Source organism: Chelonoidis abingdonii, chromosome 4 (assembly GCF_003597395.2).
Source record: "Chelonoidis abingdonii isolate Lonesome George chromosome 4, CheloAbing_2.0, whole genome shotgun sequence".
In the NCBI taxonomy this organism is placed as follows: domain Eukaryota; kingdom Metazoa; phylum Chordata; order Testudines; family Testudinidae; genus Chelonoidis; species Chelonoidis abingdonii.
Window position 1 is genome coordinate 152,322,423 of NC_133772.1, and position 23,861 is coordinate 152,346,283.

At 43.2% G+C, this 23,861-nt stretch overlaps 1 protein-coding gene across 5 annotated transcripts in view; it reads right to left on the reverse strand.

Moving 5' to 3' along the window:
* KTN1 (kinectin 1) overlaps positions 1-23,861 on the reverse strand; it is a 111,947-nt gene that overhangs the window by 25,784 nt on the left and 62,302 nt on the right. For all 5 annotated transcript variants that reach the window (XM_075065783.1, XM_075065782.1, XM_075065784.1 and 2 more), the window contains 18 exons: positions 22,239-22,326; positions 21,737-21,903; positions 20,605-20,673; positions 19,120-19,157; positions 18,440-18,530; positions 17,318-17,386; positions 16,561-16,598; positions 16,324-16,414; positions 13,364-13,432; positions 10,919-10,953; positions 10,678-10,768; positions 9,222-9,290; positions 6,037-6,074; positions 5,070-5,160; positions 4,847-4,915; positions 1,918-1,955; positions 1,169-1,259; positions 998-1,075 (listed from right to left, as the gene is read on the reverse strand). In XM_075065783.1, the coding sequence (XP_074921884.1) occupies positions 998-1,075; positions 1,169-1,259; positions 1,918-1,955; positions 4,847-4,915; positions 5,070-5,160; positions 6,037-6,074; positions 9,222-9,290; positions 10,678-10,768; positions 10,919-10,953; positions 13,364-13,432; positions 16,324-16,414; positions 16,561-16,598; positions 17,318-17,386; positions 18,440-18,530; positions 19,120-19,157; positions 20,605-20,673; positions 21,737-21,903; positions 22,239-22,326 (1,320 nt within the window). The remainder of the gene's footprint in view (positions 1-997; positions 1,076-1,168; positions 1,260-1,917; positions 1,956-4,846; positions 4,916-5,069; positions 5,161-6,036; positions 6,075-9,221; positions 9,291-10,677; positions 10,769-10,918; positions 10,954-13,363; positions 13,433-16,323; positions 16,415-16,560; positions 16,599-17,317; positions 17,387-18,439; positions 18,531-19,119; positions 19,158-20,604; positions 20,674-21,736; positions 21,904-22,238; positions 22,327-23,861) is intronic.

Below are 23,861 nucleotides of genomic sequence, written 5' to 3' on the forward strand. Positions count from 1 at the left end.
CAGGGCTTTAAGTGCACCCAGGAGATGGATGCTCTGTCTTGTGTCTATGTCACACTCCCATCTGTCTGAGACACTGAAAGACAGGCAGTCTGCACTCGCTATAATTACCATGTGGTCTGCACAAAACTCCAAGAAGTGTATACCACTTCAGTTCAGCCTCAAGGTGCCAAAAAGCAGATAAATGTGATCAAGTTCACAAAACTTCAAAGGCTCCAGATCACTGCTACCGCCACTATTGGTAAGAAACCACCTCGTTTGTGCTATTTTTGCAACTTTAGCCTCGTCTTAATCAACTCAAGCTAAACCACGACAAGCCATTGCAAATCGAAATAAGCATGTCCGCAGAGCCTTTGGCACTGGTTTAACCTAGGGCTTGTCTACATATGGAGTTACTCCAGAATGGATACTGCACTTTAAATTCACGCCCTACCTTAATACAAATTAACTTTCAAGTGTATACAAGTCCTAAATAGGTTTAAAATCACTAAGTTAAACCAGGGCCTGTCCTTTCAAATGGGCTATAAGTATAAGCAGAAGTGTGAAGGGTCAGACTGGGGTGTAAACAAGGAGGCCCTGCCCCATCCTAGGGCCGGCTATTTCAACAGGAACAGGAAGCTGAACTAGAGAGAGGGAAGCGTATTGGAACTAGAAGCCATACAGGCAGCAGCAGTGGTTTTCCTCAGGCCCTAGGAGACTAATGTAACCAGAGGGTTTGTTCTGTAAACTTTAAGTTGGGAGCTCTGACCCGGGGAGGTGAGGACCCTATGAACCGTTTACTGTACTTGCTGCGGTCCTGAAACCTTAGTAAAAGGAGAAATGCTATTTTGTTATGTGTGTTGGCTCCTCCTTGCCCTGTGAAAATGAATCTGTTAACTTCCCCTGATAGGGCAAGAAGGCAGAGTGCACCCACAATTCTGCAACAGGGCACACTGGGATGGCCCATGCCTTTACAAAAACCCAAAGACATTGCCAGACCATTCTGCTTTGGAATCCATACCTGCTGTAGCTGTTCCGAGTTCTGTTGCTCTAGCTCTTGAACTTTACTGGTTAAGTGGGTAATTGTATCTTGTTGACTCTTTGAAGAGAAAAAGATTTTAAGTGTCTGTAAATTCTGTATTCATAGTTATTGCATGAAACACTTCGCTGAACAATATAAAAAAAAGTTTACCTGCAACGATTCTCTTTTCTTAGCAATATCTTTCTCCTTCTCTTTCAATAACGCCTCCATAGTTTTCATCTGTTCTTCCTTTCCCTTCAACCTGTACCATTAAGCACAAAAAAGTGTTTTAGCCATTTGAAAGAGAACGTAAACTTTGCAGCAAGTGCATAACAAACTAGAGCAGGCTGCATGATCAAAGGCTCCACTGCAGTTTATGCCAGCTGAACAGGAGTACGAACACTTCCATTTCACTCTGCTTTTGCAGGGAGCTTGAAAGACACACTTGATCAATGCTATAGCTCATTAAATCAAAGTGGACTGAAATTCTGCACTGATATATATTGCAGTGATTCCATACACATTTCTCCTTGTCTCAAGATACTTCCCCGCTCCACACGAAAGGGGCTGAATGGATAGTCAGAGATTTAAGTCATATTTTTCCACATAAGTACAGAAAGGATACCAGTGTAGATGTCCCACATTGCCCTGCCAGTGTTTCTCAACTCTGACTTGGATGTAGCGCCTGTCAAGTAGTTGGGTCTCTATGCCCACTGAACACCTGATAACCTGCTCGGCGATCTCAGCAAATAGCACCGCTACGGCAATGGCATTCGTAACAAGGATGCTTGTCCAACAACACTATTTTGCTCATTTCACACAGAATGGACATCAGAGAAGTTGAAATGTTCTTAAAACAAAATCTGAAGAAGGATGCCATAGAGCAGATTATACGCTTCTGTTAAAGTAACAGTACTTACAGGTTCCGAAGGTCATTGACTTGTGAAGCGATTGATACCTAAAGACAAACATTTGGTACTTAAATCACTCCTTAAGACTAGGCTATCCACACCAAATTAGAGTATATACAGCTAAGCAAACAGACAACTATTAAAATTAGTTTGGGGAGGAAGAATGGGAAAACAAAGCCATTAGAGAGATTGTTAAAAGGGTCACTGTCTAGTAGTTTAGGTTTGTAGGAAAGAGTTACGAAACTGAATGTTATCATTTACACACTTTCCATAATGATTTAGCAGACTCCCTGAAGTGTCAGAAATAGAAGCACTCCAGCACTGCGCCAGTGTACGAGAACCAGAGGCATAAATGGACCCTAAAGACATCTGTTTTGTTCCACTAGCCACCTTGAGCAAAGTTCAAAACAGATGATCTCTTATTAATTTAGATTTGAACACAAGAGATTTTTAAATAGGATTTCCAGACTGCCAGTGGCCCTTTAAGTCTCTGTTCAAAGAAGGATGCCAAAATAGAGTATTTAATTTTTGTGGGTGGATGAAAGGGAGAGACAAAGCTTACCTGGAATATTTTTTCATTTAAATTCTATATCAAAACAGCAGACTATAAAAGTCTACAGTGCATACTCCTAGCAAGAGACCTGGCAGGAATCACAACAGTTCAAAGGCCATTAACTCCAGTAGGTAGTGCCCTGCTCCAGTGTTATATTAAAACCTGAATTATTTCCAAGGCCTTGTCTACAGCGGAGAAATGCATCATGCGAAGTACTGTTTGTACCACTATAAAAACACCTCATGTCCATACCCACCGGTGCATCAAACAATTTACAGGGGAACTAGTTACTGTTGAGAGCAGACTATGCATCAGAGCTAGACAGTGTTGGGTCCTCAGTCATTTTGGTGCCGGTGTGGACTGACTAGCCAAAAGGGTTCAACTAGCACTCTGCTAACGCTCCACAGTGCCCTGGTGGTTTCACAAAGTCTCCCACAATGCACTGCACGAGCACAGCTCTCACCTCCCGGAGCAGCACTTCAAGGAGGTGGTGTCCTATCTAGCTCTCATGAGACTGCAGCTGCATATTGTGTTCAATTCTGGGCACGCTACCAGAGAATTAAGGGAAAAAAGCAGAGCAATCATCAAGACCAAGAGGGATTGCTTTAGGAGAAAAGATTAGACAGAAAAATTATGCATAACTTTGACGAACACACTCTAAGTCAGGGGTTCTCAAATGGGGTGGTGACCCGTCAGGTTGTTACGTGGGGGTCATGAGCTGTCAGCCTCCACCACCAATCGCTGCTTCGCCTCCAGCATTTGTAACAGCATAACTTAAAAAATATGTTTTTAATTTATAAGGGGTGGGGGTAGCACTCACAGTCTTGCTGTGTGAAAGGGCTCACACCAAGACAAATGTTTTGAGAACCACTGCTCTAAATATTTGAAGGGGATGAGCACAGACGATAGGCAAGAGTAAGGGTAGTGCATCGAGGTATAACTAGGAACAACAGGGTGAAATCAAGAAAAATAAAGTATAGGCAAAATATCAAGCAACCTCCTGACAGCAAAATGGAGAAGACTGCCTGGACAAGAGTATCCTAAATAGGGACAGTAGTACCATTGTTTAGGACACTAGATAAACTAGGACATCGGACTTTTACCTCTTTGCTCCTGGTAGATGGAGTGAAAACTCACTCTGCAAAGACTTGTTTTCAACTACTGGCTAGGGGAAGAGAATGGCTGGTATGTTTACCCGGAGAACAGAAATGCCAAGAGCACAGACCTTCTAGCTTTAGAGGGGATGAATAGGATCTGACAGGAGGAAAATTTGGGCAAGAAACATTTTGACCCAGTAGTTTTTAGCTAGTAGAGCAGCTGATGCAGGACAGTAAGAGCAAGCTCCTTCACTGTTTGTAGTCAAAGGGAACAGAACACTGGAGGCACTAGAGGGTGCCAGGGCTCTACGAAACGAAGGTGTGTAACTGCTGGAACTAACTGCGCAGAGCTTTGAGCTACAGGAGTTCTCACCAAGTCTTTCACTAGCAAGCACAGGACTCTGAGTATCTGTTATGGTTGCTGAGGAAGACATCTGTTAGACTGTATCTTTATAGTTTTGTACCCTATAACCTTGGGCTTCATTTTGGTTTGTAGAGATTTTTACGAAAAATATTCCCCAGTTTTACAAAAAGCTGTTTTTTACTGAACTGCATCTGAATTTTGGGCCACTAAGGAACATGAAAAGACTGATGATATTAAGAAAATCCAATACACTACATTAGGTAGATGTGTTTATGTTAAAAATGAAGTAGTCTAAATGTTAATGCGAGACTGTCTGTTAAAGTAAGGCTGTGTAAGACACATATACATGTGCATACATGTACGTCAGTGCTCAAATCCTAAATAAAGTGCCAAAACTCCCTAGACCTGACTCCCTGTTCTGGAAGGAAAGGTCATCTCGGGTAACCTGGGTAGACCCAAGGGGAACCCCAGATACCTGTTTCCCTGCTCCAGGAGAGATGGCGGCTCGGTAACCTGGGCAGATCAGGTAACGGATCCACCATCTCTCCTTCCAGAGTGGGCCCGGAAGCAGAAGGGGTAAAAGGAGGCAGAGTGAGTAGATGGCACCCTCTCCACCCCCATGCCTTCTGGGCCCCCTTCAGCAGGAGAGATGGTGGCTTGGTAACCTGGGCCACCATCTCTCCTGCTGGAGCGAGGAGTTGGGTCAGAAGTACGCTCTCTCTTCTCTATTCATTGGGGTATTTTCCTGTCCCCCCAGTATTAACCCCGATATTTACCCAGAAAAAAGTGAAGTTAATTTTTGCACTGATTTTTACACTTAAAAAAAAGGCCCAGTAAAACAGTTGACGTACTAGAACAGATATGCTAGTAAGCAAAGCATCCATTGCAAGGCTGCCTCATACTTCCAGCTCTAAGGAATTTTACCTGTTTTTCCATCTCAAGCTGGGAATGACCTACTTCTTCTTTCAGAGCTTCTATTTCCTGTGTGAAAGCCTTTTCAATGACAAAACAGACAGGATTGGACCACATGTATTCTACATTTTCATGTATTCTACAAGTTTATTACTACTAATTGCAAGGCAAGAACAAAGAAATGGAAGTTAATGGTACAGACACAGAAAGGCAACATCACGACTCTGATTGGTACCTGAACAGTTTTCTCCTTGTTTGCAACTTTGAGGACTTCAGCCTCCAGGAGTTCTTCCACCGATTTTATCTTTCCATCCTTCTCACGGATTCTTAGCACATAACAGAGAGGAAACATCACAAGCTAGTTGAACTAGCATAAGCAATCTTCATTATTAACATCACAATAGCCCTTAAGAGCCCCAGACAGGCCCCTATGTGCTCGGTGCTGTACATCTGTATATCAGAATCACACAAGTGGGTACCCTACATACTCCCAGGGTAGCGGAAGGAGGGGAATACGGCAATGTGGTACAAGCTTGCTTTTGCGAGAACAAGCTCTGTGCATCGTTGGTAGTAGGGTGACCAGATGTCCTAATTTTATAGGGGCAGGCCCGATGTTTGGATCTTTTTCTTATAGAGGTTCCTATTACCCCCATCCCATCCCGATTTTTCACACTTGCCGTCTGGTCACCCTAGTTGGTAGGTACCTAGTTTGGTTTGTAATCAGCAGCAGTAGTCCTAGTAGGCCACACGCCTACTTTTAGATTTCAAGTTCTGGCAAATGTGCTTCAGCAAAATATTTACTGCTGTTTTTTTGTTTTTCTTAACCTTCAAGAGTAAGAAATACAAATCCACTCCTTTCACGCACATTAAAGGAGAACCAGCCAATAATCTAATGATCCAGCATCTCGTGAACAAGGACAGGCCTAGAACCCTAAGGCCTGGGCTAGCAAAACTAACGCAAGTCTTATGTCAATCAACTCCTGACCCCTACACTATTTAGTGCAGATCTATTACTGGATTTATAGAAGCATTAGTTTAGCTTGGTGTGTTGCTCAGATCTCACACAGCCACGCAAACTTTGTGCACCTGATTAAAATGGAATGTTCAGGAGAGGCAACACACCCCTGAACACAGCAAAGAGGAGTTGGAAAAGGGGGATGAGGTTTAGGGCAGAGGGATGACAGGTTCATAACGCTACTTACACTTTCTGAAGTTCTTCCACCACTGATTCGAAAGAAACCTGAGCAAACAAATATTTAGTTTAGAGAGACTGAAGAGTTCAAAATAACTACCTGGTGGTTAGAGGGAGGGAAAGGGCCTGGAGAGTGCAGGGATCAGTAATGGGACACAAAGCTCTGCAAGCTCTAAGATGTTGGTTTGAATTTGGTCTGGGTTTGTAGTGGCCCTAAGTTTTTATCATAGGATGGCGGTTTGATGGCTTCCGTGGTGGTCCCTAGTGGACGAGTGCCCACCATCACTACAAAACTCAAAGTTATTGCAGCACGCTCCAGAATAACTTCCCCCAAAAAGAAAAGGTTCAAGATGAGCTATTAACTGGCAATGCCTAGCGAGATAAAGCCCAGCAACTGCTTCTTTAACAATGGTCAAGGCAGACCACAAAGGCATTGGAATGACCATAGCATGTAGGAGCCTTAGGCATGGACCAGCACCCCCATTGGGCTAGGCAGGCACTGTAGAAACACAGGCCAAAAAGACAAGACTCAAAACTGCTGCCTGGCTCTCTCAGGCCCTTAAGGTCACCAGTCCATTTTTCAGGTGACAGATAGCACTCCCAGTGCAATCAATAACTCTGCGTACAAGTGCAGGTCACGCTTTGCTAATTAAGTGGGTAGGTTTATTAGTATGTATAGTTAAAAAAAAATCATTAGCATGTAGTGCCTAACAGACTATTTGATATCACCAGATTGTTATGATCTGTATTTCCTTGAGCTTTGGGGAGGACAGAGAGAAGAGGGCTGAGATATTGGGGGAAGCAAGAGACAGAGAAACTCCTTTGACAACTGGCTGGTTTAAAGGGGTTGGGATTTGTTATTCTTTTACATAGATTGCATTTTAGCAGGCCGGAAAAGCAAGTAGCAAATGGGGATAGATATTGTACATTTATAAACTTAAAATCAATAAGTATCAATTTATGTACGCTCCCCGTGAGCTTTTTTCAGTATTGAAAGCGCTCTCACGAGCTGCTTGGGTGAAACCTGGTGCCAGGAGGTGAGCAGCCTCCTGCAAATGCCCAAAGAATAAAACAAGAGGATTCTATAATGGACACACATACACCCCCACCCAAAAAAACCCATTAAAAGTTTTGATCATATAATTAGACATCATAATTCCTATGTACCAGAGGGCTACATTTAGGTCGCCTGCACAACGTTATTTCTGGCATTTTCCAATCTGAAGGTTTGACTTTGCAACTTTAATATTGTGAACATAGGTTTTGCGTGTGTAATTTCGTAGGGTGGTTTTTTTTATTTTTGAATACTAAATACAGAAATTGCATTGTATGGTATCATACAGACTCTATAGGAGTCATCAGTAGGTTTGGAACTTTTAGATCACAAGGGACAGACTTCCGCCACTTGAGCTAATGGAGTAACTGATAGCAGTAGTAGGTTGTTACCCTCTATGTGGGCCATCATTAGAGTGGAGTAGGGAAAGACTTTGCCAGTGGGTTTTACAAATGTTTGCTGACAGCAGAGGAACGGTGAGATCCAGAATCCTGCACTCCATTTCAGGATCTGGAGGCAAGAGACTGGGAGCCAGTGAGAATGGGGAAGATACACAGGATGGAACTGGGAATGGTGGGACAAGGACATTGGGATGGGATATTCTGAGAGGTGAGACTAGGACTTGCTGGAAAAAGAGACTGGGATGAGATGCCTGCAGAATGGAGACTGGGACTGGCTAGCTAAGGAGAATGGGGCCAGAATGAGGAGCAAGGAGTGGGAGAAGAGAAGTCAGGAATGGGTTGGAAGGGCAGGGGCAGAAGAGGGTCCCACTTGGGGGAACAGATGGAAGAATTTATACCCACTGGAGCCTGCTCCTTTCCGGAAGCTGGAATGGAACCCAAGATTCTTGAGTCTCACCATTCCTCTGCAGTGAGCAAATTTCTGAATATCTGATCTAATGGTTCCAACCCTGCTGATAACCCATGTGGGTATCAAAAAATTGTACAAGATTATGTAACCAAAGGTTGTCTCAACGCACAGAGACGCAAGGTGGGTAAGGTAATCTTTTATTGGCAGGGCCCTACCAAAATCGCAGCCATGAAAAACGAGTCACAGACCGTAAAATCTGGTCTTTTTCATAGATTCTAGGACTGGAAGGGACCTCAAGAGGTCATCGAGTCCAGTCCCCTGCCCTCATGGCAAGACCAAATACTGTCTAGACCATCCCTGATAGACATTTTGTGTACTTTTACTTCATACAATACAGATTTCACAGGGGAGACCAGCGTTTCTCAAAAGGGAAACCCCAAAAGGGAGTTGCCAGGGAGAGGAGAGAGTGTCACAAGGTTATTTCTGGGGACGGGGGTGACAGGATTGCCACCCTTGCTTCTGTGCCGCCTTCAGACCTAGGTGGCTGGAGAGCAGCAGCTGTTACCAGGTGCCCAGCTCTGAAGGCAGCACCCGCCAGCAGCAGCACAGAAGTAAAGGTGGCAATACCATATCAGGCCATCCTTACTTCTGCGCTGCTGCTGCTGGAGGTTCTGCCTTCAGAGCTGGGATCCCGGCCAGCAGCTGCTACTCTCCAGCTGCCCAGCTCTGAAGGCAGCACCCGCCAGCAGCAGCACAGAAGTAAAGGTGGCAATACCATATCAGGCCATCCTTACTTCTGCGCTGCTGCTGCTGGAGGTTCTGCCTTCAGAGCTGGGATCCCGGCCAGCAGCTGCTACTCTCCAGCTGCCCAGCTCTGAAGGCAGCGCCATCGCCAGCAGCACAGAAGTAAGGGTAGCAGTACCACAACCCCCCTTACAATAACCTTGTGGACCCCCCCACTTTTTTTGTGACCAACTCCTTTTTGGGTCAGGACCCATAGAATTACAACACCACCATGAAATTTCAGATTTAAATAGCTGAAAATAACTAAATTGATGATTTTTTTAAATCTTATGACCATGAAATTGGCCAAAATGGACCATGAATTTGGTAGGGCCCTACTTATTGGGCCAACTTCTGTTGATAAAAGAAACAAGCTTTCGAGCTACACAGCACTCTTCTTCATAATACATACACACAGGTGCCAAATTAAAGTCTCACAGGCAAACCTCAGTTATGATATTTCCTAACTTTTGAGTGCCTGATTTTTAAATCTTAGTGTTCTTTTAATGTAGTTTGCATGTAATACAATTTAGGATTTAAAGTACTACCTGCTCTGATTGCTGAATTTGCAGATTTTGAACTTCTTTTTTCAAGGATGAATTTTCTGCTCGCAGTGCCTTTTAAAGAGAAATACACAGGAAAAGTGAAAAATGTAGTTTTAAGAAAGATCAAAAACAAATTTGTTCACTGCTGTTTGGATGATGCCTCTTAAAAGCAATATTCTCATTCAAGTTTTTATATCTCTCTCGATTAAATTGACTCCAGCTGAAACAGGATAGAAATTAAAGACGAAAAAAAGACCCACCTAGATCTAATCTCCCTATGCCCTGCCAGTATAGAATGTTTTATCTAGTCTAGTTTTACAGGTCAAGGGAAGCCAGTAATTTTTCTTATTTTAGCCTAAAAAGCTTCCTTTTCTTATTTTTACCACTGTGAAATAAGCCTCTCCTCTTTTGGAATTTACACACTCCTCAAATACTGGTCAACCTTTCTGACCCCTTAAAAACTGCCTACCCACAATATGTAGGTTTGTAGTTTATGGTGGCACCAACCATTGTACTCCTCTTCTCCTTCCCAGCAAGTCGCATTAAAGGGCTACTTTGAACAGAATTACAGGAGGGGGGCATGGGTGAGAGGGGCGTGGAAATATTTCTTGTGGGAATGTTAGGTAAAAAAAAAAAAAAAAAAAAAAAAGTTCTGCAGCGAGTTTAGTAATCATCGCAATTTCATCTGATACCAAGTTCCATGGCCTCTGTGAAAGTTCTCACATGGACTCTGAAGGCCAGCCTTCACACCTTGAACTAGACACTAATTCACAGTGCGCTAGAGCAGTGAAGAGCACCAGAGTGATGTGCACAAAGCAACTTTGGTTGCTTAACAATCAGGCTTTTGCTTTTTGTGCAAACTGTAGCTTTTTTTTTTATGGCAGATGGCTTCATTTCTAGATTGGAGTTTCAGTCACTGAGCCGGTCATTTACAAGTACATAGATCTCCATGCTCAGATTGGTGTTCTACCACTGTGGCTTTCTGGGCTTCCCATCAATCTAACATTATTCCATTTTGATATATTTACAAATATTTCTAGGTGGACAGTAAAAGCAAGTTCGATCCGTTTACAATTTACTTCATCTTCCAACTACCATTAGAGTAGAAAAAAAATCACAGAAGTTGCAGTAATAATCCCAAGAGTATAAATCAACCTTTTCTAAACGTAATCTTGTCACTAATCACTCTGGACATATACATGTGAAATCGCACTGGTTTTTAGTCCTGACCAACTAGGACATTACCAAATTCCTTTAGAATAAGAATAGACTGTTCTAACTTGTGCACAAAAACATCAGCAGATGGAAGTGAACATTTTGGTCTCAAGGAGGTCACTTTTCCCTATTCAAAGGAAATGTTCTGATACCTTGACATATGGACCCACAGCTCAAAGTTACACATAACATGAGAAACCCATCTCTATTTCCCACTGAGGATAATATTGCAAGAGATTTTTACCTTCAATTCCTCCTCCCTGTTAGCCACTTGTATGAGCCCAGCTTCCAGCAGTTCTTCAACCGTCTTTATCTTTTCATCTTTTTCAGTAATACTGAGAAATTAAACAAAGATGTTACAAGATATTCTCCATGAAGAAACAAGTTGCTCCTACAAGAAATTTTCAGGGAAAAACTAGTAACCTTACTACCATAGGATCAAGGAGGTACTTTAGCTTCCTTGATGAGAGCTGAAAATCCCTTACCTCCTTTCCATTTGCTCCAACAGTTCTTTATTAGCCTATAAATTAAAGTATGAAAAGCTGGTCATCGACTGGATCAACACTGGTTTAAGATTTAGTAACAGAAAGGACTGATTAACATCAGCTTGTCTAGACACTGAGTTTTTGGATTAAACTAGTCCAAGAGGTAGAGTTTTCATAATGTGTGCTCCCAATACTGCTATTGGAAAGCAGAATCTGAACCTGTTAGGACAGGGGTTCTGGGCCAGACTAGCTTTTATACTCTTCATATTAGTTCACAAACAGCAAGGAGCTCTGGACATCATGCTCAAATCTCATGAGGTGCCAACTGCCCCCTAACTCCGACAATGTCGGTGGGAGTTGAGGGCGCCCAGCGCCCTGCAGCATCTGGCTCAGAACTTCTAGCCCACAGACCCGAACACCTGCGAGTGTAATCAAGATCAGAGTTTCTACATTTTCCAAAACTATGTACTTAGCTGGGGCACCACGCACCAGGTTCTGGCTTTTACATCTATGCAAGGGCCAACAGCAGTGCATGCTGGCAGCAGCTTTTTTAATGCCACCCACAAGGGAGGAGGCGCTCAAGCCAACAACTGGAGAAAACCCTGCATCAGGTTCCAAGGTGCCAGTTGGGAATCTCTAACTGTCACACCTTAGAACAATGGAGACACTCCAGGAGTAGGAGCTGCTGATTGGCGGTTGTAACTGCAGCTAAACAGATTTCAAAGCTGAGGCAGCAAGACCTGTGGTGAAAGGGTAAAGCCATGTCTTTTGCTGATGTTTTTCACAGGCAGCCACTACCAACTTGTCTGGTAGGTGAGGAACAAGGTATGTGAGAGAGTGCTCCAGGTAAGAGATCAGGAATAAGACTAAGAATAACCAGTCGTACTGGTCATTATGATAGTCACAAGGAAAAAAAGTGTATTAGAAAAAGGTTCATCAGGTTAGACTGAAAAATACAAAAGGGGTCCAGACTTAAGTTCAATTTTAGCTTTATGTTGCTTGCTGTGAAGCCTAGAGTTTTGGCTGGCTGAAGAAATACAGTACTATTGCCCCTCGTCCTGTCACAAGCCCCTACCGCAGAGGGGAGGCCGCTGGCACGGAACAAGAGGCAGCTCACAGACGAATGGCTACTGCTCCCTTTCAAGGGAAAACAAGCAGGCAATTCAGTCTGGAAACTGGAAGGTGAGTGACAAGGTGGTAAAAAGGGTCAATCTGAAGTAGAGACCAGCCCAAAACTCTAAGGGAGGGAGCAGCACTAGCAGACAACCTGCATAAACACTTAGAATCACCTGCGCTATTTACATCTGCAGTGAAACCAAGAGCATCAAAAGCAGTAAAAGAGTTAGAGGAGCAAATGCAGCAGCATCTACAAAGCACACACAGAGCTAAATGTTGATAGCAAGGTGCCTTGCCCTCCCACTCCTTCTGCGGAGTGAATACACTAAAACATTGGGTCAAATGGCCACAGCTCTTATGTAACAACCTGTCACATGGAGCAAATGAGAAGAGTCATACCATTGCCTGCAAGAATCCACCTCCACTCAGCCTTGCATCACAACCATGTAAACTGACCCAGAGCAATCTCCCTTCCCATTAGCAAGCAAGGGCTTACCTGGTGGAATGACCAGTTTACTGTCTCCATGCTACTGCCAGGAGCTGTCCCTTTAAAGTGCCCCATACCACCTCCCTCCTTGGGGCATTCGTCTCTCAGGGATCAGCTCAAGCTAGAGAATGAGCCTCATCCAAATGATGAAGCATGGCTCCTTCCACCAGCAGGATGTTGTCTCATTTACCAGTGCTGTTTCACCTGTAACACCATGATCTTCCATACTCTCTGCTACAACAAGCCCCATCTGACTGAGCTATAATTATAATGAACTGTGCCTGAGAAGGGAAGGAGACACCTATAACAAGAAAACGCAGGCCAGTAAGCACCAAAATCCAAATGAAAAACCCCCCTCAGGAATTTTGAGCCTAGATGTCTCTGATCTCCAATGGCCATGTTGGCTGCTGGGACAGGTGACATACAGACAAAAGGAAAGAGTGATGTCCTCTGTCTTGAAACATCATAGTGAGGGAGGGTGTAGCATGGCTCACCAAGTTATATTTAACCAATCAGATTGACTCGTCAACCGCTTGGGCAATCTGTTTCCAGACTTTTGACTCAATATTGGCTTCCTGATTCCACTAGAGACCCTCAGGAGGCCCGTGAGGTTTTTCTTTATATCCAGCAGCTTGACTGAAAGCTGCTGCTCATCCATCAGGTTAGGGCCACAAAGGACCTTCCATCTTGCACTAGTGAAACCAGAGCTCTAAAAGCAACGGACGGAGCAGCTGGAGTTTTCAACTAGCTCAACTAGAGACCCTGGTCAGAAGCAGAACTCTTTAAAACAGAAACCAACTCCACCAGCTATGTAATAAGACATCAGTAAATATTGATTGTACCTGCTCGGACAAGAGAGCCTGCAGTTTTTCAACTTCCAATTGCAAAGCTTTGTTTTGATCCGTAAGAACCTGGAAGGAGATAGCAAGCCGTCAATTCAGAACGGCGTACCCAAATTACTTTGTTTTGTAACATCAGCCATCTAATGAATCATAAGTAGAGAAGCTGCAGCTTTTTTTAAACACAAATACAGCAGCATAGAAAAAAAACCTAAAAAGAGTTGGTTTTCCCTCTTTCTTGCTTCCTCAGAACATTAAGACTTTTGTCCCCAGATAGCCAAGAGAAATAGTCCTCATCCCCAGGGATGGGATCACACAAAAATAATTGACTACTCCTGCCATAAAAGATGCAACAGTGCTGGGAGTTGTAGCTCTTACCTAGTATATGACAGTGAAATCTAGACTATCCTCCTACAAAAAAACACACTTATTAGCACCATGTCAACCTATTGCTGATGACTGGCTTTTATAAAATGCTCCTTTTGTAAAGGAAAGGTTCCAATATCCCCTCCCAGATGCTCACAAGCTACCCTAAAATGTTTATAAACACAGCAAAAACAGATGGGTCTGCAGTCTCCTGCATGCTCCAGCTCCAGCTGGTGGATTAGATGCCTATGAGAAGGCAAGTAATCATACTGTGGGTCCCTCCTCTGCCTTTGATAATCACTCTAGAGGCGACAAAGCTGTTTCTCTCTGCAGCATGGCAGAAACAGAAACCCATCCTAACTGGCAAATCAAGACCTCAAAAAAAAAAAAAAAAAAAAAGAACTGCAGATCTAGCCTAGATTGCTATTTCTGAAACAACGCTGGCTTCTAATGAACACATTTTTCTCCCCACCAGTTACACAGATGACTACATAGACAGACACTTTACCTCTTTTGGATACTGGCACCAACTTAGTACTGCTTGGGATGCAAACTTCCATTTGATACTATGAAGAGCAGAACAGTAAAAACGTTTTACAGACTGGAGATAATAAATTTAGGATCCCTGGGATCAATACATTCTTATCTTCTGTACTGAGAGCATCAACACCATAGCTGGACCCTTCCTGCTCACCTTTAAAGTCCCATTAGCTTAAATAAAACTGTTATTAGTTTCTAGGTACTTTAGTTCAATATACAGCTACACTTTTACCTCGATATAACGCTGTCCTTGGGGGGCCAAAAAAATCTTACCGCGTTATAGGTGAAACTGTGTTATATCGAACTTGCTTTGATCCACCTGAGTGTGTAACCCCACCCCCCAGGGCACAGTTTTACTGCGTTATATTCAAATTCGTGTTATATCAGGTGGCGTTATAGCGAGTTAGCAGTGTATTTGTCCACAACTTGCTGATTGTTCCCACATGCTGGAGAAGGCAGGAAATGCAGTTCACCATGTACTCTTTTTTTAAGTCTACATTTAGCTCCATCAGCACACATTTTTAGAGCCCAGCTTCCATCACTTTTACCAGTGATTTTCAGAATCCTTAAAAATCTGCTAGGCGCTCTCTAAATACATGGTTCCTACCCCAAAGATTTACAGGGCAAGTTTAGACAGGAAAGGAGTACAACAAAAAGGATTGTGATTATTGTTGGACAAAATTTTTTGGCCAAAAGCGTTTTTCCCAATAAAAATGCAAGTTTGGCAACATCAAAACATTCCACAAAATTTGTGTCTGTTTTGCCAAATTGTGTTGAAAAAAAACTATAGAAGTCCAAACATTTCAATTAAGATTCAAAATTTTTAAAAAATTCAATTAAAAATGTTTCAAAGCACTTATAATCTAAACGAAACACTGTTGGACCCCGAATTAATTTCTCTTTGACATTTCACATTTTGCTGAAAAAACTAAAAATTCTCTCTCGGGTTGACCTGAAACATTTTTTTCCAGAATTCCCAGCGAGCTAAAAGATCAATTATTTGTACAACTAGTTATGATTGAGAATCAATTCATTTTGGACTAGGATATTCATCCCATTCTGCCTTTCCTCTGATGCAAAGCCCTACGTCTCCCAGCACTGTTATATTTTTTATGGCAGGGGTAGTCTATTTTTTGTCAGGATCCAAATTTCTTGGTCATGGCATAGTCAAGGTCCAGACTCCAAAGAAAAGAAAAGAATGATAAGTAAATAAAAAAAATTGGGGGGTTTGTTCAAAAGCATCTAGCAGTCTAGCTTTAACCCACAGTCTGCCTATTGACTACCCACACTTTATGGGTTACCCTAGGAGGTTGTGTGTCAGCTCACAGCAGAGTTAATCTTGTGTAGGAATAGAAGTAAAGGGGCTGTCGCCTTGTGCTGAAGGAACTACCTTTAGGAAGAAGGCATCAAAGCCCTTCATGGGAAGCATTATAAGAGTTTAAATCCAGAAGCAAGGATGTTTGGTGTTTGTTTGTTTAACGTTGTTCGCTTTTGTGTGCACATAATACAGAAACAAACATAGCTCTGCACAAAGGAATTCAAATGTCGGCACAGTTATATCTTTAATTGATAGCTTAGCTGCCATAATACAGATGAGACGTTTTAAGTTAAAAGCAAAATCAGATATTTTTACATTTATTTAGAGTTTAAGAAAAAAGTTGTGATCAGATCACTAGCAACATGATAATCCAAACTATGTATGCACCAACATCTGGCAGGATACATTTCAAATATGAAATGCAGAAAAACCTGTCATGGTTATTACCGAACATCTCGTCCTTTCAGAGAGTTCATTAACTATTTAGAGACATTAGTCTTCACAGCTGCAGCTAGTACATTTAAATGGATTTTAACACGGATGTACTCAGTTGCACAGCTTGCTGCTGCTACGACATCCTGAAAGGACGCCAGTAATATTACATATTCTTGTTTACAATTCTTAACAGCTGAAAATACACAACCTCCGCTCTGCAAATCAGTGCAGTTGTTTGCACTGTTACAGAATCTTTCAGAAATCTAGAAAATGTTACAAGCAAGCTTAACACAGAGTACAGTACCTTAAATTCTTCCCTTGTGTTTGAGACCTGGGCAAGTTGTCCTTGTAGCTGTTCTTCAAGTGCTCTTATTTTGTCATCTTTAATATGAATACTGAGACAGTAAATTACACAGTTAATAATACTGCCCTTTTCCACTCTCTTACAAAAAGCATCCATTCAATTAAAAAAGGTATAAACAAAGCTACAAAAAAAAAAATGTTTACGAAATGCTGGTTGGATTTATTTTATTTTATTTACCTTTTCTGCATCCTCTCCAGTTCATGTGCAGCAACAGCCTAGATATAAAGAGGATTAGCAGAGTCTTAACATATTACATCACAAGACTCAATCAACCCCACATTCCCCAATATTCAAGCTAGAATAAGTCAGTTTCAGTGGTTCTTTCACTATACTAGTCTCCAACATAACGACGGAATAATGTTATCTTTACTCATTTTTAAAGACTGCAAGCTCACATCTTCCACATTATACATTCAACAACTGGTCCTCTGCATTGGTGCTCTCCGATATCCAGCACTCACTACAATGAAATAAAGCACTGTCAAGTATTTTAAATACCTGGCCATGGGACTGAAATGCGAAGGGCCAGATTTTTAGAACTGCCCATGGGAAACAGTGTGCATGTATGATTATTTTAGATAGTGGTCAAGACTGCACATGCAATCATGGTATCTGAATTCACAACTGTGGGCGTAGTGTCTTGAAGGAATCTGTTTGAAAATTTAAACGAATCCGTATGATGAACAAATTAAAGCTGTAAACTGCAGTAAGTGGGTGTTAAATAAGCAGACTCTTTCTTAAAAAGATTCCTTCGATGTTTGGTTTCTCAAAAGTCATCACTAATGAGCCCAGATTTGCAGCCTTCATAGTTTTACCCTACTCCAAGAGTAATTTCATTGAAATCAATGAGGTTACTCACAAAGTACAGTGCCACTCAGGTGTCTGTGTGGCAGAATCTGGCACTTAATGAGTTAAGTCAACACGGCTATTTTACCTGTTCATTTGTCAAAGCCTGTAACTTTTGCACCTCTGCTTTTAGGGATAAATTCATATTCTGTACAACCTACAGAGAAAAAGAGATGAATTCATTTGCTTTTTTAAAGACACTATTTCAAGTCATTCCATATTCTTCAGTGCAAATATTTCACACAACCTTTTGCTAAGAGCCTAACATTAACACCAAGATAATCTTGGACTTTCTTGTAAGGCGGACAACTTGCTAACATCTGAAAACTGGACCCCCTGCCCCACCTCTTCCCCTCACTCATTCCTCTCCCTCTCCTCCCCCGATTGCTCACTGCTCTCCCCCATCAACTCCAGCATGAGCAGCCCCCAGGGACTTGCAACCCCAGCTCCAGTAGGCCACCTGGTAGTGCAGGTCAGAAGAGCACTGTAGCTGCACAGGAGCAGCCAGGCAGCCCTGCTGGCAAGCTAGGACATGGCCCTCCTGCACAGAGGCATCCCTCTGAGCTGCATGCCTCGCAGTCCCCTTCCCCGCCCACTCAAGCACTCCTCATCCTAGAACTGCCTGAGAGCGTGGCTGGAGAAAGTGCTGGCTGGCAGGACAGCATGCGTTTCTTCCCTCCCAGAGAATGTTCCATCCCTGCTGGGAGCCCCTCACCCCATTCGCCATGGGCCCCTGCATTGTGTCCTCCAGTGCAGCCCTGCAAATTTTGCTCCTCAAAGCTAGTGCATGCGTGCTGCCGCAAGAGCTGCCACTTCGTGGCCAGGCAACAGGCTGCCCCTTCCCTCTCCGCTGCCCCGCTTGCCCATACTGACCAGACACTGCCAAGTTCCCTTTTCGACTGGACTTTCCGGTTGAAAACCGGACACCTGGCAACCCTACTTCCTTGAAGTTCATCTGCCTGTGTAACCTACATGCCTAATAAGGAGACAGTTCTTGAAGAGATCTGTTGGCAAGGGATAGGAATGAGTTGTGTCTGGGTCATTGTTGCTAGACAGATGCACGATTACTTCTCCACATCCAGAAGTTTCTGGACTTGTGTGTGGCAGTTTTGGGTCTGCTGGGTTTGTGGGTTTCAGTTCACAATTACAGCTTCTGTAATGAGCTTGCTCTTTAGTCATTCAGTTTCCTTCAAAGCGGCATTTCCTATACCTTGAGCTCCTCCTCCTTGCCGGCTAGATTGGCATGTTCATTGACTAAAGAGTCCTCCACCTGCTTTATCTGTTTGTCCTTTTCTGCAATCCTGTACAAATAAGAGATGCAAGTAATTTGCAACAAGACTTTTTAGACAGAAATGGATGTATAGTGTTAAGTTACACTTAAAAGAAGGAATATGCAAGCCCAAAATCAAACTTGCTATAATTAATTCTGTTGACAGTGTGTTTTGGACCTAAAGAGTTTTTTTTGTTTGTTTGTTTTAAATCCTCTATGCTTGCCAAGAGTTTACAAGACGTGCACGAACACCCTCCCCCTCAACGGGACAAGTACCCTGAAGCTCTGCTTTAGAGGCTGTTCTAACATTCTCCTGGCCCTGCACATGCCACTGATCCACACACTCAGACGTCAGCAAGAGGGGCAGCTCTCACTCCCACACAGCCAACACAGCTACACACAATGTACTCTAAGTCTGGGGTGGGGAGGGGAAATCCGTAGGAAGAAGTTTCGCAGCTTCCAAGAGGATCACACACAATGCAAAGTAAATACTTAAGTGACAGCATTTCCTTCACAGTTCTCTCTCATATGTGCCGAGCATGAGTTAAGAGTTTCTACATCTTGAGCAGGCAACAAAGCAAGCAACTTCTTCATAAACTTATAGGAGAAGGGATACTTACACTTTCTGTAGTTCTTCTGCCAGGACTGAAGCAGAGTTCTACAGAGGGAAAAAAAATAGCTGGATGTAAATCAAAAACGAAAAAAGTCCTTTTCTAAGCTGAGCCAGAAAGAACATTTGCTGGACTTGTTTACTGGAGATATTTAAAACTGGCACAGGCCAAATACCCAACATTTCCTGGCCAAAGAACTTTGAAATGGTATAAACTCATACCAAAGTCCTTGCCCACACTGGTCCAAGAGCCAATGAACATTACCGTAATGGACCACATGGACCTGTAATTGTGGGAGTTCTCTTATAGTTTTGTGCCTCAATGCCATAGATTCTTCTCATCTAGTTTCCCCACTCATACTAGATGGCAGAGAACAGCATCAAGAAGACTACAATGAATGTGAACCCAAGTCATCTCAGTCATTTACGCAAGTCCCCACTTAGGAGTAGGTAGACATCCAGCACTACCCCCCACCCCTCAAAATAACCAGCCCAACCTGTCACCTTTCCACCACTGCCCTCACTCCTGAAGGGACCAAACTCTACAACAAAAGGCAAGTGCCAGATTATTAATGCGGTCTTCAGTTTGTTCAGGCCACATGTGAATATCTAGCTTGGCTGGAAGCTGAAGCTGGACAAATACTTACAGGAAATAAAAGAACAAGTTTTTGACAGTAAAGGCAATTAATAATCGGAACAACCGGCTAAGGGCTGTAGTGGATTCTCCATCACTGGCAATTTTTTTTAATCAAGATTGAATGTTTTTCTAAAAAACAGGTTCAAGTTCAAAGAGAAATGATTTCAGGGAAACCCTATGGTTGGTATTATCCAGGCGGACAGGCCACATGCTAACTGGGGTCCCTTCTGGCCTTTGACTCAATGAAGATATAGCAAGTTTGTCCATGCACGACTGAAAAAATTCAATATTCAGCTGTAGGCAGGCAGGGACCTCTGAATCTTTGTACTTGTTCCATTTGTGCCTGCATTAAGCAGGCAAAGTTAAAGAGGGCTTTTCTAAGGCTGCTGATTTCTACGATTGGCTGTGCAGAGAGTCAACTTCTCACTGTCTGCAATCCAGAAGCCAGGAAGTATCTGGATGTGACTGGAGCCTCTAATGAGGCCCTGAAATCTGATGTACAGTATTTAACGATACTGTACAAAGAAATAAGTTGTCAAAGCAAATCAAGCGGAACCAGAATGTTTAAACATGAAAAACTGTGAAAGTTATCGCAAATCATCTATTGTTTCCACTGAAATAGTCATTGGATTTAAGAAATTATTCCACACAATTTAATGTTGTAAACACTATTTCTACGTGAACTATAAAATGTATGGTATGTTTCATCATGCTCTATTGCCCAAGGAGTCATGGTAACTTTCTACATTCAATGTACCATATCCAGATTTAAATAATAATTGTTGTAACTGACTTTTGAAAGAACATTTACCAGTTAAGACTGCAAGACAAAACGTATAGTGTTAGAACATGCTGTACCTGGGCTGCCATTTGTGAATGAAACTTCTGAAGCTGAGCTTTCAAAGCCTCATTCTGCTCCATCAGCTCCTTATGGAGAGAGAATACAAACAAAAAAGCAAATGTAAATATACAAGAGTATATATGTTTTAGTTCTTATTAACTGCACTGTTTTAAAGTTGCATGTTAGGCATTTACACTTGAACGATGTTGTGAAGGCCAAGACTATCACAGGGTCCAAAACAAAAAAAAACATTGAGTTCATGGACGATAAGTCCATCCATGGCTATTAGTGAGGATGGACAGGGATGGTGTCCCTAGCCTGTTTGCCAGAAGCTGGGAATGGGCAACAGAGGATGGATCACTTGATGGTTACCTGTTCTGTTCACTCCCTCTAGGGCAGCTGGTATTGACCACTGTCGGAAGACAGGATAATGGGCTAGACAGACCTTTGATTTGACGTAGTATGGTCGTTCTTATGTTAACCACATTGTTTGGATGACACTATTTTTTAATTACAATAATCTTTTGGTAGTAAATTTAAGAACAACAAGGAATACAACACAGTATGTGCCACAAGAGAACACTCCTTTCCTTTCCACTCCATATATCTCATACAGCATAAGCCAGCTTGTTTGAAACCAGTGCAGCAGGTTAGAGCATCTCCTCTTATAGGATGACAGCTGATCATTGGAACAAAGTACACCTCTGCCCCGCTATAACATGGTCGTGGGGAGCCAAAAATCCCTACCGCGTTATAGCTGAAACTCCGTTATATTGGGGTAGGGGCAGCAGGGTTTTGGCAGTGATTGAAAGAGCTCCGGACTCCAGCCGCTGCGGGGAGCCTGGGCCTTTAAATCACTGGTGAGCCCCACTGCCGCAGCCCCAGGGTAGCGGCAGCAGGGCTTCAGCGGGATTTACAGGGCCCGGGGCTCCCCGCAGCAGCCAGAGCCCCGGGCCCTTTAAAGCACCGCCAGAGCCCCACTGCTACCACACTGTACGCAAACCTGTGTTATATCAGGTTGCATTATAGCGAGGTAGAGGTGCATATTCGTTCTTGCATTCAACTGTAAAGCTTTGTTAAAACAAAAGCCCAGTAATATCATTCAAGCTCTGTTGCATGGAGAAAGATCTTCAGCTACTAATGCAGTACCTGCACCTGCAACTGCACAGAATCCTCTGCAGTGACCCTCTTTTGTTCAGCCTCCATTAACTGCAACATCCTTTGCTCCAGCTGTTGTTTAGACACTATTGTATCTGTAAGTTTGCTGTGCAGGCTCTGGACTTCATTGTCTTTGGCCACAAGCTTATTCTGCACATCTGCGACAGAAACATCATGGTTTTAATTAAACAAAATATTTCAACATTTGTAATATATTGGGAAAACTGAGCAACAGACAGTTTTTATTTAAGCAAGCATAGTACTTAACTATGCTTAACCCTTCACACTTAAAACAACCCAGGCCATAGATACCATTTGAAATGCACTGTTTTCCTGAGATGTCAGCTGGAGGAGGTATTGAGTACACTGATGAACTGTTTCCTTTAAATTCTCTATAGCTCAATGTTATTTGCCCAAGAATATGCTTTTTACATACAGGAAAAGGGAGAGACAGCCATCTTTGGTAGTAACAGGAAACTACACATGTTCATACCTTGTTGTGCTGCTTCATGTTCTGCTATCCTTTTCCCGAGATAGGCCTGGATTTCCTCCCATCTCCTCTCTGCTTCCTGCTGTTGGACCTAACAATTGAAAGTGGGAATTGAGAAAGAGGAAAAAAGGGTCAACTTTCAAGTCCCCATACTGACCTATGTAATGGACTGCATCTCTACTTTCTAGACCATGTCTACACTTAAGCTACAGCAGCACAATTGCAGCGCCTCAGTGCAGACCTCACTACAGTACCAGGAGAGGTTCTCCTTTTGCTGTAGTTAATCCACCTCCTTGAGAGGTGGTAACTAGGTTGATGGTAGGGCTGCCTACACCAGGGGTTAGGGTGGCATAGCTACATCTCAGGTGTGCAGATTTTTCAAACACCTGAGAGGTATAGCTACACCAATATAAGTTTCTACTGTAGACCATCCCATAGCGATGTTCCTAAACCTCTATCCAATATAAGACAGCATATGTCCCTCCCTTCCACATACAGCAAAGCCACAGTGGAGACATCCAGCACTCAATAAGCCTCACCCTAAGCCAATCCAGTCTATTTCAACAGCTTTGCAGTCCAAACTCTGAATTAAATCCCAAACGATCTAAATCACAGCTCTTTAGCAGACAAGTTTCTATAACTAACAGGGGAAAATGTCACTCCTCAAGTTCAGGAAGGAGTGCCTGAACCCAAAATTGCCAGATCTTGTGTAAATCTGCATTTGCTATCCAAAATTTGGTTCAGTTGAAGACACCACCTGTCCAACAACAGCGATTCATGCGTTTTCACTGCAAATTGATTTTCTTTTAGTAACAAGCCACCAGCACTCTGACATTGAATTTTCTTTTGACAGATTTTTTATTATATTATATTATATGCCCACATAGAAAGAAAAGAAGCACCTCTGTTCTATCAAAGAGAGGGAAAACGAGGTTACTTACCTCTGTAACTGTTGTTCTTCGAGATGTGTTGCTCATATCCATTCCATTTAGGTGTGTGCGCGCCGCGTGCACAGCCGTCGGAGAAACTTTTCTACCCTAGCAACACTCGACGGGTCGGCTGGGTGCCCCCTGGAGTGGCGCCACCACAGCGCCGCATAAATACCCCAGCCGACCCGGCCACCCCTCAGTTCCTTCTTGCCGGTCACTCCGACAGTGGGGAAGGAGGGTGGGTGTGAATGGATATGAGCACACTTCGAAGAACAACAGTTACAGGTAAGTAACCTCGTTTTCTTCTTCGAGGGTTGCTCATATGCATTCCATTTAGGTGAATCTCAAGCCTTACCTAGGCGGAGGGTCGAGTGAGAACGCGGCAATCTGGAGTACAGCCGCCCCAAAGGCCGCGTCGTCCCGAGACTGCTGGACCAACGCATAGTGCGTGGCGAAAGTGTGACCGATGACCAGGTCGCAGCACGGCAAATCTCCTGGATGGCACGTGCACGCAAATAGGCTACTGAGGAAGCTTGAGCCTCGTAGAATGCGCCGTAAGGCATCCGAGGGGAGCCTGAGCTTGCTCGTAGCATGTGCAAAATACAGGCCTGACCAGGAGGAAATCTCTGGGAGGAGACTGGCAGACCTTTCATTCGTTCTGCAACCGCGACAAGAGCTGCGGAGACCTTCGGAAGGG